The sequence below is a fragment of the Salvelinus namaycush genome, chromosome 1 (assembly GCF_016432855.1).
Source record: "Salvelinus namaycush isolate Seneca chromosome 1, SaNama_1.0, whole genome shotgun sequence".
NCBI classification, from domain to species: domain Eukaryota; kingdom Metazoa; phylum Chordata; class Actinopteri; order Salmoniformes; family Salmonidae; genus Salvelinus; species Salvelinus namaycush.
In genome coordinates, this window is record NC_052307.1 from 65,016,152 (window position 1) to 65,031,713 (window position 15,562).

Here is a 15,562-nt window from a genome sequence, read left to right on the forward strand (position 1 = left end):
TTTACCGGCCCATGTTGAAACAAACACAAATGTATCTATCTTTACCCATATGCCGTAATAAAGGTCTATGTGACCGAAACATTTTCATTTGTCAATTATGTTTAATTACGCAAGTATACACAATGAGTTCTTTTACCAGTTCTCTATGTCCATGTCGTCACTTTCAAAGTGGGAACATTGGTCAAGATGTTATATGGACCAAATTTTTCAACACCTTCTTTCCGTTGGTCAAGTGTCCCTGAGTTGTCTTAAAACGCATCATACTGGTGTTGGAATACAGCCGTGTCCTTGAGAGCCATTAAAAATAAATGCATGGTGTAAATAGTATATGGCATTGGCAACTGATAGTGTGTAAGGCCAATATGCCAAGAGCTTTTAAAAGTTTTAAGATGTCTGTAAGTGTCTGAGCATTATGTAATGGAGGTTGCTATTTTAATGACACTTCAGAGTTATGTTGTGGGATATCTCACTAAGAAAGTTACTGAATTATTGAAACTAACTGGGAAGTGTTATGATGCTCTGTCAACCTAAACACTTATGATAGGTAATTATCACCACCCTCTATCTTTTCCTCTTGTTCTCTAACTGTGGCTATTAGCAGTCTTAACTGCAACTCATTTGTGTTAGAATACAGACTCGTCATTGAGGGGCATTACAAATAAATGCATGCTTGGAAGACAACATGATAACCTGAATACCTGTCACGACTCCCACCGAAGGTGGCTCCCCTTCCTGTTCGGGTGGCACTCGGCGGTCGTCGTCACCGGCCTATTAGCTACCACTGATCCTTTTTCCCCCCCTTGTCTGTTTATTAGTTGCACCTGTGTTTAGTTAGGTTAATTGGTTGGGCTTTATTTTGTGCGGGATTATTTTCAGTATACGTTTGTACTCGACTGTAAGTCACGGTTGTTTGTGTATGGTGTTTTTTGCTGAACTGTTTAGTTCCCCCTGTTTGGGGCATTTGTTTGAGTTGGCGTCATTTTCACCGGTGTGGTGTAATAAAAGTATCGCTACCCTGAACTCGCTGCTTGCTGCGCCTGACTTCTTCCTCCACTACACCCCGGACGTTACAATACCTGAGTAAATCTGAACCTGAATACCTGAGTAAATCTGAATGGATTTTTGAACAGAAAATTGTTGGGATAACCTAATATGAATAAACACACGCACACACACATAAACATTAGACCCAGAATATAACACATTGCCCTGGTTCTTTTTACAGACAGCATGATAAATTATTTATTGCATATCCAAACTATCCACATGAACTACAACTCCAAAGCCATTTCCACACAAACACACCTTTCCTGAGGAACTGATGCTTGCTTACCAGGAATTAAATTCTGAATAAGCAATAGACCATAGTCACACCTTGCACATTAACAACTGTGGGTTTCATGGTGGGTTTCCTCCAGTCATCATTCAGCATAATGCTCCCCAGATCTATGAGGGCATGTGGATCATATTCTCTCAATGATACTCAATCATGTTCCATGGTTGAAACTCTATAGCCTTGTTTATTTAGGTATGTCTATGTCCAGGTGAATTATCATTCTAATTCCCAAGCCTCTTAGTTATCATTGAATTATCATTGATCCTGATGAGTCATCAAAGTAAAGGTCTGCTCCATGTTTTCAAAAGGCATAAGGGAAATTAACAAACCATATGCATTAATCACACAGATGTGTTGTATGCATTAACTTTCGTGTATTAACTTTACAGTAACACCTGATCAAAGTATACCTGCTATGGCACTCATTAAAAAAAAGAAGTGATCAAGATGTTGGCCTGTGCATCTCCCCCATGATTTACTCAACCGTAGAACGCAGCACTGGGTGGGGTGATGTCCATCTGCTCCGAGGAAAAAGTAATCCCTGCTGCGATCAGGAGCGCAGTCACTTTCCTCTTGGATTAGCACGTAGTTCGACTGGGGGTAGTGGCTGAGAGAGTTAGTATGCGAGAACAATTTGAATAAATGGAGTCTTTTAAAAGGAAATTATATCAGCGCTTCCTGTTTTTTGCGTTTTTTCTTCCAATCTCAGGTAAGACAGTTAATATTGTGTTTGAGTTTATGTCAAATTGAAATTATAGTGACGGATTTAGTGGTGGTAAAATGCCGAACTGGACATTGGAAGTGTGTCCATTCTCATAACGTTACTCCTATAGGGGTTGCTATTTACACTGATAAAGAAGAAGTTAGTTGAAGTTAGTTCTGTACTAACGAATATCCAACATTGAAGAGTTTAGCCTTAGTTGCGATTTCTATAGATGAACCGACGCACTGCCACTGCCCGGAGTTTAGGGGGCAATGAAATGGCCACGCTGACCACTGACTGCTTCGACTATTGCCCTATGTAGGCTATACATTTAGATAAACACAGACCCTATACACGTTTATGCTTGGTTTTTGCTTGTGTCTCGAGTTACACGATAACCCGGGTTTCTGCATAAAATTGTATACGTGCAGCACAACACAGCAATTAGATACACGTGGATTGTGCAATATTACCAGCCCTGGTTTGAGATATTGATAAACGCAAAAAAACATTTAGGTTAGCTATTCCTAACTCATGTTATGTTCATTCAGTACATACAAATGAATTATTATATCAATAGAAAAACTGGCTACTGATTTTCTCTCCATAAATAATCCACTTTGACGTTTGATACAGTCAATTAAAATAGGCAATTAACAATTAATATAATGTTGTGTAAATTGCTGTGGGAAGTAGCTGCTCCGAACATGGTGATCAGCTCAATGTTTAAAATGTATACATATATATTGAAATTGATATCCAACAATTTAATTAGTGAATGGTGTTGGATTTTTTCTTCTTCTAGTAGCCTACATCAAACCTTTTTGACAGCTTGTATTTTCCCCCTTAAGCAAATGTGTAGGCCAATTTGATTATCAAAGTGCATGTGGTATTTCTGAAATATATATAGTAGGTTATACTGGCCTATCATTTAAATAGGACATGCTTTCATCAATTAATTTACCTAATCTCCGGTGTTGTACCATAGAGACATGGGATGGGGTCCCACAGCTCAGATGGAACTTGGTCAGATCAAGTATAGTGTTTGTTTATTAGAGAATATGTGTTATAGAAAGTATTCAAGTGTTATAAAGTGTTATGTGAAGTCTTATACTGTTGAACATGCCTCAAAACATGTTGCCTGGGTTTATTTAGCACTAGTGAATTCTGATAAACCAAAGGTAGGCTACAAGGTTTGCAGTCTGAAGTGTTAAATTAAATGGTTGTAAGCTATTTGCATACAAAAGGCATGTAAAAGGATTGTGTAAAGGTAGTGTGAATCCCATAGTTATCTCAGAACGGTTCACAATAAATTAGGAATTGTTTAACATTAAACTATTAGTAGCCAACAGAGCAATTAACATTTCCATTAGGACGTTAGATGGTTGAAGCCATCACATTTGATTTGGAAAATTATAAAGGCTTTTGCTTCCTGCCTAGATTGTTACTTTATTACAGCTGGCAGTCTTATCATTGAAAGGGGAGCTACTTATGAATTTAATGCTGGGGAGTGCAATAAAACATTTGTGACTGAATGGAGCCATGAAATCAGTGACTTCACAGCTTTATGAGACATGAGGAATAGGATTCAATTGGAGCAGCAAGAAATGAAATAGGAGTGCTGTACCTCAGTACACCGAGACCTGCTTGCTGTTGGATGCGCTCCAAGCCCTTGCCTGTATGCACTATGATGTTAACATGCTTTCAAGTGTAGATCCTACCAATGCAATATGCCTGTGGACAAAGTAGAATAGTTGTAGGTCCTGGCCTAGAATTGTCGCTAATTTCATCACATTGCGTCTTCTCCCACTTCAGCCAGGCACTGACTCTGTTCTCTTCTCTTCCCCACAGGTGTTTTGTGTTTTAGTGAGTTATTTTTTATCAAAGAGCCCCACGATGTTACTGTCATGCGGAAGGATGCCGTTATATTGGACTGTCAGGCGCACGGAGAGTCGCCTATTTCCATCAGGTGGCTTAAAAATGGAGTAAAAGTTGCAGAGAATGACCGCGTCTACATTCTCTCCAATGGCTCACTTTCTATTTCGGAGGTGGAGAGCAGGAGAGGAGACAAATCAGATGAAGGGTTTTACCAGTGCCTCGCTCAGAACAAGTATGGAGCCATCCTGAGCCAGAAAGTCTGTCTTACAATTGCAAGTAAGTATCATACTGGAGATGTGTATAAGCATCACATGGAAAAATGGAGAGGTTATGCAGGGCCTCCAACCTTTGGGCCACAGAAGATGTACATAATTGGTCATGTTTGTGCCTGGTCATGGGGAACTTCATAAACACAGTAGAAAAGTAGACAACAGTTTACATTGGATGTACATTGTACACTTACTTACTTATGATACGTAACATAAACCGTCCACATTCTCTTTCGATTCTCTTAGTTACAGTGTAGTTACATATAATTACCATTTCATGTAACTGCATAGGATCTGTGTGACTTATTTTAATGTGTTTAATACTTTGAAAGGTTAACCAAGCCTTACTCTGAGGATGTTATGTCATAGCATGTCATAATAACATTTACTTGATGAACAAAGGAAGTCATGAGTCACAATTGTGTTTTCATCTTGAAAGCATGGTAATGATATCCACTTTAGAGGTGAGCTTAGTACAAGCCCTGCACTATTAGCACAAGTTCTTAACTTCTTAGCAGGTATACAACTGAACAAAAGGTTTCATGTACACTCTTAGAAAAAAGGGTTCCAAAAGGGTTCTTCTGCTGTGCCCAACCTTTTGGGTTCCACGTAGAACCCTCTGTGGAAAGAGTTATACATGGAATCCAAAAGGATCTACCTGGAAACAAAAAAGATTCTTCAAAGGGGTCTCCTATGGGGACAGCCGAATAACCCTTTTAGGTTCTAGATAGCACATTATTTTCTAAGAGTGTAGAGCAACAATCCTCTGTGTTGAAATGATAATTTAACAGAGTGAGAGATCTTACTTGTAGTTATCTGCTAAAATGTTTCAAGCTGACATAGTCATTGGGGAGTAGATGGAGACTTTACACTCTTAACAGGCATAAAATAGGCATTTCCCAGCTCTGAAACAGAGGAAAAAGTGGCCTTTCTCTCATCACCAGCAGGGTGCTATCATTTTCTATGTAGTCTGGTGCGTCTAATCTCTAATCTCTCTGCGTTTTGGGCATTCCAGTTATCTAATCCACCTAATAGCTGAGGAAAGGAAGGCATTGGAGGCTTCAGTGGTGGCATTGGGGGAAGGGGGGTTACAGCCTTCAAAGTTCGAGGCCTTAAGCCAAAAAGATACTCTGAGTAGAGGAGAATATGTCCATTGGTGTGCAAATGAGGGAGCTGCAGGTTTGAAAGGTTAGGAGCTGTCCAGGATGCCGGTTACACCAGTGCTAAAGAGCAGATGACCCCTATTCACTGGACTGGGCTTTCATGTTGTTGCTCCATGATCACTGGGAATTGTTCTTTTGGAATGCTTTTTTTCTCTCCCAGTAGCACGTATATGAGCCTGCTGCCTATTCTTTTAAAGGGCCAGTGGAGCAGCTTTAGCCAGAGCTGCTCTTTAGGGACCCTGTTCCCTGGTGTCACCACCCCCCAGGCCATGTTTCTTGCTCTCCTTCTTTTGCACAAAAGAATTAGCCTTTTTTTCCCTCCCTTGCATTCCCTTTCACAGGGAGACCTGAGCTTTTACGTGGCATTTAAGACATGCACCTGTCCAAGAATATTGTGATGGTTACTAATTCTAATTGTATATGGAAAAGTTAAGTCCTGATCCATGTAAAATTGGCCAGGATTGTTGTGAAATTATTTAGTTGTTAAAATGTTAAAATGATTTACCGCTGTGAGGTCATGGTTCCTGAAGAGCCTACTGGTTGGAAAACTATTCTTTAGGAGCACATCTCCTGTCTGATATGATCCTGACAATCCACTGACAAGTAGATGTTGAGAGACAGGAATGTGTCAGTCCTGGTTCAGTTCCCTAAGCTGAATTCTACTGAAGACCTCTAAAACAAACAGACACCATTGATAAAATGTTTGCTTTCCAGATAGGCCTAGATTTATATGGAAAAGAGAAAAAGTTACTATTTTTGTATTTTTGGGCCTTTACAAGCACTTTTGAAATTACTCTCAGGGTAATCGCTCATGGACAGATCTACGTAAACATAACCGGTACCATCGCATCTGTTGGGAAGTAATGGGAATTGTTGGATAATGAGCAGCAGTAGTTACAGTGTTTGGGTTTTTTGCCACTGCTTATTTGGACAAATCACGATTTTGCAAGTGTAAGCATCTTTCGTATTCCGGAAGGGGAGGGGACATTTGGCCCATAACTTGCGAAGAGAGAGGGTTCCGCTCCTCGTTCCGGTTCCGCTCCTCGTTCTAGCATCTCTTAAATCCCTTCTCTTAACATGTATGGACCCAAAACTTAATCGAGCAACTGACCAATTACGCAAGACTTTTGTTCTGGGTTAATCGAGATTACTATCAGGAAAATTGAGTGCAATACAGCCTCAATCTTTTTTTGTTTTGGAAGATGCCACACAAACTTGTAGATGCTACACCAATAAAATACAGAGTTAATGAGTCTTGATTTGCAGGAGGTACATGAAAACAGTGACTGCCTTAAAGCCACTAAAACGACTCTGACCCTCTCACATGCTATACAGCGAGTTTCAGTCCGCTATTACAGTGGCCTGTGTCCTTACCGTGATTTTTACAGGACGCTATGTGTTTGTAGTTTTATTAATTGAGAGGGTTTGTGCTTTTATATTATGAACTTAAGAGGTGATAAAGGCTGCCAGTGGAGTTTATAGGCTTGTTTTAAAGGGACACTTAGACCTGCTTGACGGTCTATCTGGAAGCTCATAAAATTTGCACGTACCTGAGAAATGCTCAGTGGTAGAAAACAAAGGTGGCAGTGGGGGTTGTCGAGAATCACACACACACACACACATACAGTACACACACACATACAGTACACACACACATACAGTACACACACACATACAGTACACACACACACAATTTTGAATTTGCCATTCACTCATACCACAGCCTTTCCTTGAGTGTCTAAATGGCCAAACTTTATTGCATGGCCAGCCAGTGAGGCAGAGGCTAGTGGTCTCCTCACTATGGTTTTCTGCTCTGCTACTCTGAAGAATTAATGAAAAGCTTTTCACTCTGGCCTTCTTTGTCCACCTTGCCCCAAACTGCCCCCTGACTAAAATGAGTTATTTGGGGGCATTTGTTTGTCCAGAGATCAATGGTTATGACAGCTGGGCCTATTCACTGCTGAAAGGGTAATTATGACAATGGCACTGCAGAGTTTGATTAAACTTTTTACATTTAGATTTTGTTTTTTTAAATCAAATTTGATTATCCTAACTTCAATTATGCTTTTTCAATCAACTCTTTTTAGGTTTGAGAAAGTTACTTTTTGTAAATGATATGACTTTCCGACATGGCCTATTTGTTTTGTATCCTTAGGTCTTAAGATGCTTTTTATTGATGTTACTGTGCCCTAGGTGTCGTTTATGACGCCCCTGTTTGCATTGAAAAAACACTCCTCATTGAATGCTGTGAAAAGATTTCAGAGTGAGCGTTACTGTGGCTCTGAGCTTTTCATGTGTTTGCATCCTTCACCAGGAAGATTGTTTGTGGAACATGTGGGGACCTTTTGTGCCTTCTGCCCAGCCTTAATAGATCACTATCAGTCATGCTGCCAAGTCTTTTCTGACTCTGGCCTTTAGAAAGACTGTGGCATTATTTAACAAAAAATAACACCAAATTCGGTTCATTGTTTTTTTAGTTTTTTTATTTCACCTTTATTTAACCAGGTAGGCCAGTTGAGAACAAGTTCTCATTTACAACTGCGACCTGGCCAAGATAAAGCAAAGCAGTGCGACAAAAACAACAACACAGAATTACACATAAACAAACGTACAGTCAATAACACAAAAGAAAAGAAAAATGGAAAAATCTATGTACAGTGTGTGCAAATGTAGAAGAGTAGGGAGGTAAGGCAATAAATAGGCCATAGAGGTGAAATAATTACAATTTAGCATTAACACTGGAGTGATATATGTGCAGATGATGATGTGCAAGTAGAGATACTGGGGTGCAAAAGAGCAAGAGGGTAAGTAATAATATGGGGATGAGGTAGTCAGGTGTGCTATTTACAGATTGGTTATGTACAGGTACAGTGATCGGTAAGCTGCTCTGACAGCTGATGCTTAAAGTTAGAGAGGGAGATATAAGACCCCAGCTTCAGAGATTTTTGCAATTCGTTCCAGTCATTGGCAGCAGAGAACTGGAAGGAAAGGCGGCCAAAGGAAGTGTTGGCTTTGGGGATGACCAGTGCAATATACCTGCTGGAGTGCGTGCTACAGGTGGGTGTTGCTATGGTGACCAGTGAGCTGAGATAAGGCGGGGCTTACCCTAGCAAAGACTTATAGATGACCTGGAGCCAGTGGGTTTGGCGACGGATATGTAGTGATGGCCAGCCAACGAGAGCATACAGGTCACAGTGGTGGGTAGTATATGGGGCTTTGGTGATAAAACGAATGACACTGTGATAGACTACATCCAGTTTGCTGAGTAGAGTGTTGGGGGCTATTTTGTAAATTACATCGCCGAAGTCAAGGATCGGTAGGATAGTCAGTTTTACGAGGGTATGTTTGGCGGCATGAGTGAAGGAGGCTTTGTTGCAAAATAGGAAGCCGATTCTACATTTAATTTTGGATTGGAGATGCTTAATGTGAGTCTGGAAGGAGAGTTTACAGTCTAACCAGACACCTAGGTATTTGTAGTTGTCCACATATTCTAGGTCAGAACTGTCCAGAGTAGTGATGCTAGTCGGGCGGGAGGGTGCGGGCAGCAATCGGTTGAAGAGCATGAACTTAGTTTTGCTAGCATTTAAAAGTAGTTGGAGGCCACGGAAGAAGTGTTGTATGGCGTTAAAGCTCGTTTGGAGGTTTGTTAGCACAGTGTCCAAAGAAGGGCCAGATGTATACAGAATGGTGTCGTCTGCGTAGAGGTGGATCAGAGAATCACCAGCAGCAAGAGCGACATCATTGATATATACAGAGAAAAGAGTCGGCCCGAGAATTGAACCCTGTGGCTCCCCCATAGAGACTGTCAGAGGTCCGGACAACAGGCCCTCCGATTTGACACACTGAACTCTATCTGAGAAGTAGTTGGTGAACCAGGCGAGGCAGTCATTTGAGAAGCCAAGACTATTAAGTCTGCCGATAAGAATGCAGTGAATGACAGAGTCGAAAGCCTTGGCCACGTCGATGAAGACGGCTGCACAGTACTGTCTTTTATCGATGGCGGTTATGATATCGGTTAAGACCTTGAGCGTGGCTGAGGTGCACCCATGACCAGCTTGGAAACCAGATTGCATATTGGAGAAGGTACGGTGGTATTCTAAATGGTCGGTGATCTGCTTATTAACAGATCTTCTACACCTGCATTGCTTGCTGTTTGGGGTTTTAGGCTGGGTTTCTGTACAGCACTTTGAGATATCAGCTGATGTAAGAAGGGCTATATAAATAAATATGATTTGATTTGATATTAACTTGGCTTTCGAAGATTTTAGAAAGGCTTTTACGTTATAAAGATTTTAGAATGATTTTTTAAAAGATTTTAAAAAGGTTTTATGTTATAAATGTGGGAAAACCATCCCTAACATCATCTTAGGCAAGTTCTGTTTTCAGATCTGGTTTCTACTCTTTGAAAATCCCTTTGTCCTCGGAGCAGATGCTCCCACTTCGAAGCCGGGCTTCCTTTTTTTACCTGGTATTTTTCTGAACAAGTAAATGTTACAGTGTTGAGTCAGAGATAATGATTTAAGTCGACCATTACAGGCAGGAAATGGATGGTTTGAGAAACGTTAAATGTCAGTTGCCCTGGGGGAAACGATGAGAGGGGATTGTGTCTTGATGAACGGCCATGTGACTTGGTAGCTAACCACGTGAGTGCTGTCAATAGGCCTCCTCAGATTGATGGGGTTCTCCGTAGAGACATAGTCTCATGAGTATGATCCCTCCAGGCATCCTAAACCATGTTTCCAGAGGTTCACAGGGCATTACGCAATACACAGACATTGTAAAACCATATCCATGTCTTTACCCATATCCTTATCCATCGGTTCCGATGCAAGGTCTTACTGTGAGTGTGCTGGGATGTTTTTAGTTGATTCGAGACTTAGCTCCCAGTTGTTGTTTTTTCGAGGTTACAAAACCAGTGTAGAGAATATATCTCGCTCATTGATGTCATAAGAGAGAATAGATAGGAGGCATAAAATATATAATGAATCACACACACATCCCTGATGAAAAAAAATAGCATAGACCAGCATAGGTTGGTTCAGCACAGGTGCTCGTTTTGTTGTGTTTTCGTGGTGCCTTCGCTGTGTTTTTGTGGTGACCAGCCTTCACTATGTTTTTGCTGGTGACCAGCTTCACCTGTATTTTTGCTGGTGACCTGCATAAGCTGGTCACCAGCAGAACCAGCATCAAGTCACATCATGCTGGCTTGCAAAGTGATGTTTTATTCCTAACAGAATCCAGCCAGAGTGGGGATATCCAACAATTGGATGTTTTTCCCCCCCACAATATGCATTCAGAATGACTGCCAAGGTTAGGAAGAAGAAGAAGAAATGAGACTACTCCAATAATAAACTGGAACAACCATTTCAGTAAAGGGTGCAATAAATCCAACTAACAGATTGGATTAGTTTTGAAAAATGTATGTTATTTACCTTTGTGTAGCATAAGATTAATTAATCAATCAATGTACATGCAAAAAACACAACAAACAATTCTAAAAATCAACTGCAATAGCGCATGCTGGGAAATATGATAATGATGAGCGTGGTCAGACCAGCTTGACCAGCTAAAACCAGCTTGGTCACCAATATACTACACCAACATAAGCTGTTATAAGTCCAAAACACAGTGAAGGCTGGTCACTAGTGTCCAAAATACCTCGAAGGCTGATCACCAGCAAAACTTGCTAGACCATGCTGGCCAACCAGCATAGCCAGCTAGACCATGCTGGCCAACCAGCATAACCAGCTATAACATGCTGGTCAAACCAGCTTGACCAACATCTGTACAGGTTTAAAAAAACGGAGTACATGGTTGTAAGGATTCCTAATGCTGAACAGTTTACTAACTTCATATTGTTGTCCACAATAAAGCACCCAAATGACTATTCCACAGCAGACTTTGTGACTCCAACAAAATGGTTGTTTGACCCCACCAGCTCTCTCCGTGTGTGACCACAGCCCCAGTGTTTATTTTGGTTGCTAAGGAATGTATTAGACCTGCAAAGGCTCTGCAGCATTAGGACCACAATAAAGGAAAAGCAGACCTAAAGGCACAGTAATGGATTGAAGTGAATGTTTGAAATAACTATTTAAGAGAAATAAGTCTCTGAGCCTGGCTTCTTTTCTCCCTCATCAGCATCTGGAATGGTTTCCATGGTTTCCTTGGACTGAAGTTCCAGAGGTCCAAGGTTTCTTTAGATTACCCAATAGATGTTAGGTACTTAGAGTACTCACAATTTAAATCCTCCCTGCAATAATGCTAGACATTCCTTCTCATTTATCAATTACTTCAACAGTCCCCTATCAGTGCCCACTCAATCTACAGGTATGTCTACCCAAAAAATGTGTTATGTTTTCAAGATTTATTCCATTGGCATCATCTCCTATTGGATTTTGAGCACAAAACCTTATTTTGTGGTGACTTGTTTTCATTTTAGAGAAACAAAGCATGACACAATAATTGATTCAGAGGGGTTGGGTTAAATGCGGAAGACACATTTCAGTTGAATGCATTCTGTTGTACAACTGACTAGGTATCCCCCTTTCCCCTTTCCCCTTAATTAAGTAGAAGACTGTACTGATTTGAAAATTAACTGTTTAAAACCAGCACTCTGATGAAGAGATTAGACACAATGAAAGCACTGTCTCTGGTGGGTGAAGGGCTGATGTTGAATGATTGAAGAACTTTGACACCAGATAAGAGATGGGAGGAGGGGCCAAGTGTCCCTCTCTTAACCCCACTCCCCCACTGGCCAGAGGACTGAGAGGTCACAGTGCTCATGGGATATGTGCTTTGTTTGGCCTGGGCCAATGACCATTGGGCTGTTCTTACCTCCAGTAGCCTGCTTCCCAGCCCAGCCCAGCCCAGCTCGCCCGGCCAATAATTGATTTGTGGGGCTTTTCAGCATTGCATTCTTCCCCTCAGTTGCCAGGCTGAGCATTCTTTTTCAGGAACCCTTATTATTTATTAAAGGGGGAAAAGACAAAGGTGGTGTGGGGTCTTTGCACATTATGAAGGAACTCATCACTCAAGAGTTTCTTGGGTTCTGTTCCATTGGAGGCATTCAATTTGAAACTCATTAAATAGCCTCCTTTAAAGCAACACAAGGAAACAAAGCAAAGGATCGATTGGTCAACAAGCTCCTTTTGTTTCCACTCAGAGTTAAGGTTAGGAGCTATTCTTGTTACATAGTGTGGAATACCTAGAACTCATTCCGATGTGTGACGCATTCCAATGTACAGACAAAGACCCAAGCACTACGTGACTCAGTCCCTCTTGAAAGAAAGAGAGAGACCTGGGTGTTCCACTTATCTTAATGGATAGTTTCTGGTATTTTCTGGGATTCTCAGTTCTTTGCCACCTTTTGACCTTTCATAAAATGTGAGCTGCAAGCCAAGGCAGTGTCCATTTACATGAAACCTCAACAGTTTAATATTTACTGCTTGCTTGCTAAACTGTTTCCTCTCAATCCAAGCATTAGGCCATTCATGTGTCATTTGCGTATGAAGTCAGGAAAGGAGCGTTCCTCCCCACCCACTCACCCTCCCGTACTGAACCCTTCCCTGCCCAGCTCTGTCCACAGCCCACAACACAGATCTGCTGTCCCTCATTTCAATGAATTGCACAAATCAATATCACCATGTCAAACATTTGTTAGATCATAGTAATTATCACAGAATTTTTTTTTTCTAGAAATTGGTTGAAATCAAAACCAAATGCTTAACAGCTTTAGTTGTGTTAACTCTCTCTGACAGGTCTGATGATGTTGAATGCTAAAGTGGTTAAATGTTCTATTGGGTTCAGTACAGAACTGTCAATATTTGGACCTTGGGATGAGGCCAAAGATTTTTGTTGAAGTCATAAATAGCTGTTCGCTTCTTCCTCTCTCTTGTAATGCTGTCCAAAGAAATCATCCTTCAGTCCTACTGTTTAACACTTACAGTAATGTTATTTGTTCTGTCACTTATGACTCATAAGGGTGGGAGGAATCAATACTCCTTTATACTTTCACTGATTATGAGTAGGGCCCAGAGGGTTTCCTGACCACATGACCTGACCAGGACCAACTCCAGTCTCTACCTAGTCATGCGTAGTGAACCTGCAGGCCTGGCCCAGGTCATCTGCAGGAGTAGGGCCAGTGTTTCCACTCAATTGCTTTGCAGATCGCTTTTGCCAAAGCTGCCAGAGCAGATCCCCCGACCAGCCACTCTGGATCTGGCCTTAGTGCTCATCCACCTTGTTCCAATCAGGAGCGAGGAGAAGCCACACATGTAGCCAGGGCCTTGAAGTAGATAGAAAGCTCCAGTTATGTCCCCTGCTTGACCACTTACTGTGTTTGTCTACTGCTAGGAACCGAGAGGCCTGGAGGAAATTAGTGCTGCAGAGGAGACCTCAGAGCAGAGCTCAGCAGCAGCCATTGACCTGTCGACAGACGCCCTGGCTAAACTCTGAGCTCCTCTGCCCCTCAAAAAAAAAAAAAAAAAAAAAACGTAGGAATGTTTCTGAATTACAGCTCAGAGAACAACATAGTAAACTCCTGACCACAAAGGGATGTATCTGAACGCACAGGTATACTGACTCTGCGCACTATAAACATTTGCTTTATGGTTTGCTTTACTGTGAAGATATTCTTTGCTTTTTATTATTAGTGGATTATTCATGCTCATTGGGCATGCTCAGTGGCTGTGTTGAACATGTCCATAACAAAACCTCTCCATACAGCACGTATAGAACACATTCTTTCCACCTCATTACAAGTCTTTTTTTTACCTACATAGTAGTGAGGTAGAATTTGTGCCTGCAGTGTGATCCTTCAAGCTATAGTAATTAGAAGAGAGCATGTAACTGCTCTGAATATTGGATTACCATTTGTTAAAGAGCATGTCCTCGGGTGGGGTGGGATGGGGAGATTTGGGTTGATAGAGCACCCCTGTACTGTGGAGGGACCAGGGGGAAGGGGGACAGAGCTGGCCCCTGAAGTTTCTAAGGGAACCTTTGTCCGGGCTTGACCTGTCCACTGACCTGCTGTTTACTGAGCTTCTGGCTTCAGCAGGCCTCTCGAAAACAAAGAGATCGGCCAGCTGGGAGGCAGGGCACGGAATAATTCTATAGTTTAGTTCGGACATTGGTGAATGTGTTTTCAGTGGTCACTCACTGATTTTTTTTGTTGCTGTCAAACTTGTTTCTGTTTCTTAGGATAAGGGTGCAAAGTCTGCATGCCGCAAAACCTTAGAGGAGGATTTAATTGGTCATTACTAATAATGGAATACCCATCATTATGTTTTGTGTTAGAGATTTGATTTATTGTGAATCCCCACTTTGTTCATGATCAATAGCAACAGTTTTTTTTGCAACTCTGCACCATCATCTTCACAGTAAAGCAAACCAACATCTCCCATCTGCACAGTGACTAAATGAAGAAAAGCATTATGCAAAGCGTTGTTCTACTGTGCCAGTATGGAATGGCAGTGGACAGGGTTTAAGAGAAAGAGCATGTTAGCGGGGGCATTTCGTATCTGTAGGAAGGAAGAGTACCCTCCCAGTTTTAGGAGGCTCTGAGTGATTGATTGGCAGTTTGCAGAGAGCCAGCAGGAGAACGTTAGGCCACCCCAGCAGTGCTGGACAGGATTTGTGGAGGTTGGAGGTCAGAGGTGGGGTCACTGCAAGGGGCAGATAGCCAGATCCTCTTTTTGTGCCGCTTGGCGCAGGCATTCACCCCATCATTAGAAACAAGCTGGACAAAACATCCGGGTAAACAATAAATTATTTTACAATTTAGCTAGGTGGGTTTGGTAGTTATATATTCTCCATGTGGTTGAATGAAATCATTAAGTAACATAAACACATTGTGAAAGGTGGAGAATAGTCAAGTCACCTTTTCATTTATGGAGGCATTTCTCAATAACTAGACACCCAAAGCTCCAGGGGGGAGCTGCATATGATGAGCATTTGCTGGTAATGCAGAGCACATATTTTATTCTTAATGTGTTTCAAAAGTCATCTGTAAGGTGACTGGAAGAAGGAAGAAGTAAATGGTAAATGGGCACACAGAGATAGTTGAAGGTATAATCTTGTCATTGTAGTGTGAGCCTCAGCTCATCTGCTTTAATATTTCATTTAGGAGCATTAGGTGCCGCCTCTGGCGAACATCATCACTCAAAGGAGATGGTCAATCGCATATTTTGAGCAGCCATGGCAGTGACCACAGCTC

The 15,562-nt window shown here is 41.5% G+C and overlaps 1 protein-coding gene across 1 annotated transcript in view; it reads left to right on the forward strand.

Annotated features, from left to right (window-relative positions):
- The first annotated feature begins 1,978 nt into the window (after positions 1–1,978).
- Positions 1,979–15,562, forward strand: part of LOC120052572 (protogenin A-like) — a 37,787-nt gene continuing 24,203 nt past the window's right edge. Inside the window, exons 1-2 of the mRNA XM_038999561.1 lie at positions 1,979–2,045; positions 3,891–4,193. Coding sequence (XP_038855489.1) covers positions 1,979–2,045; positions 3,891–4,193 — 370 coding nt within the window. The remainder of the gene's footprint in view (positions 2,046–3,890; positions 4,194–15,562) is intronic.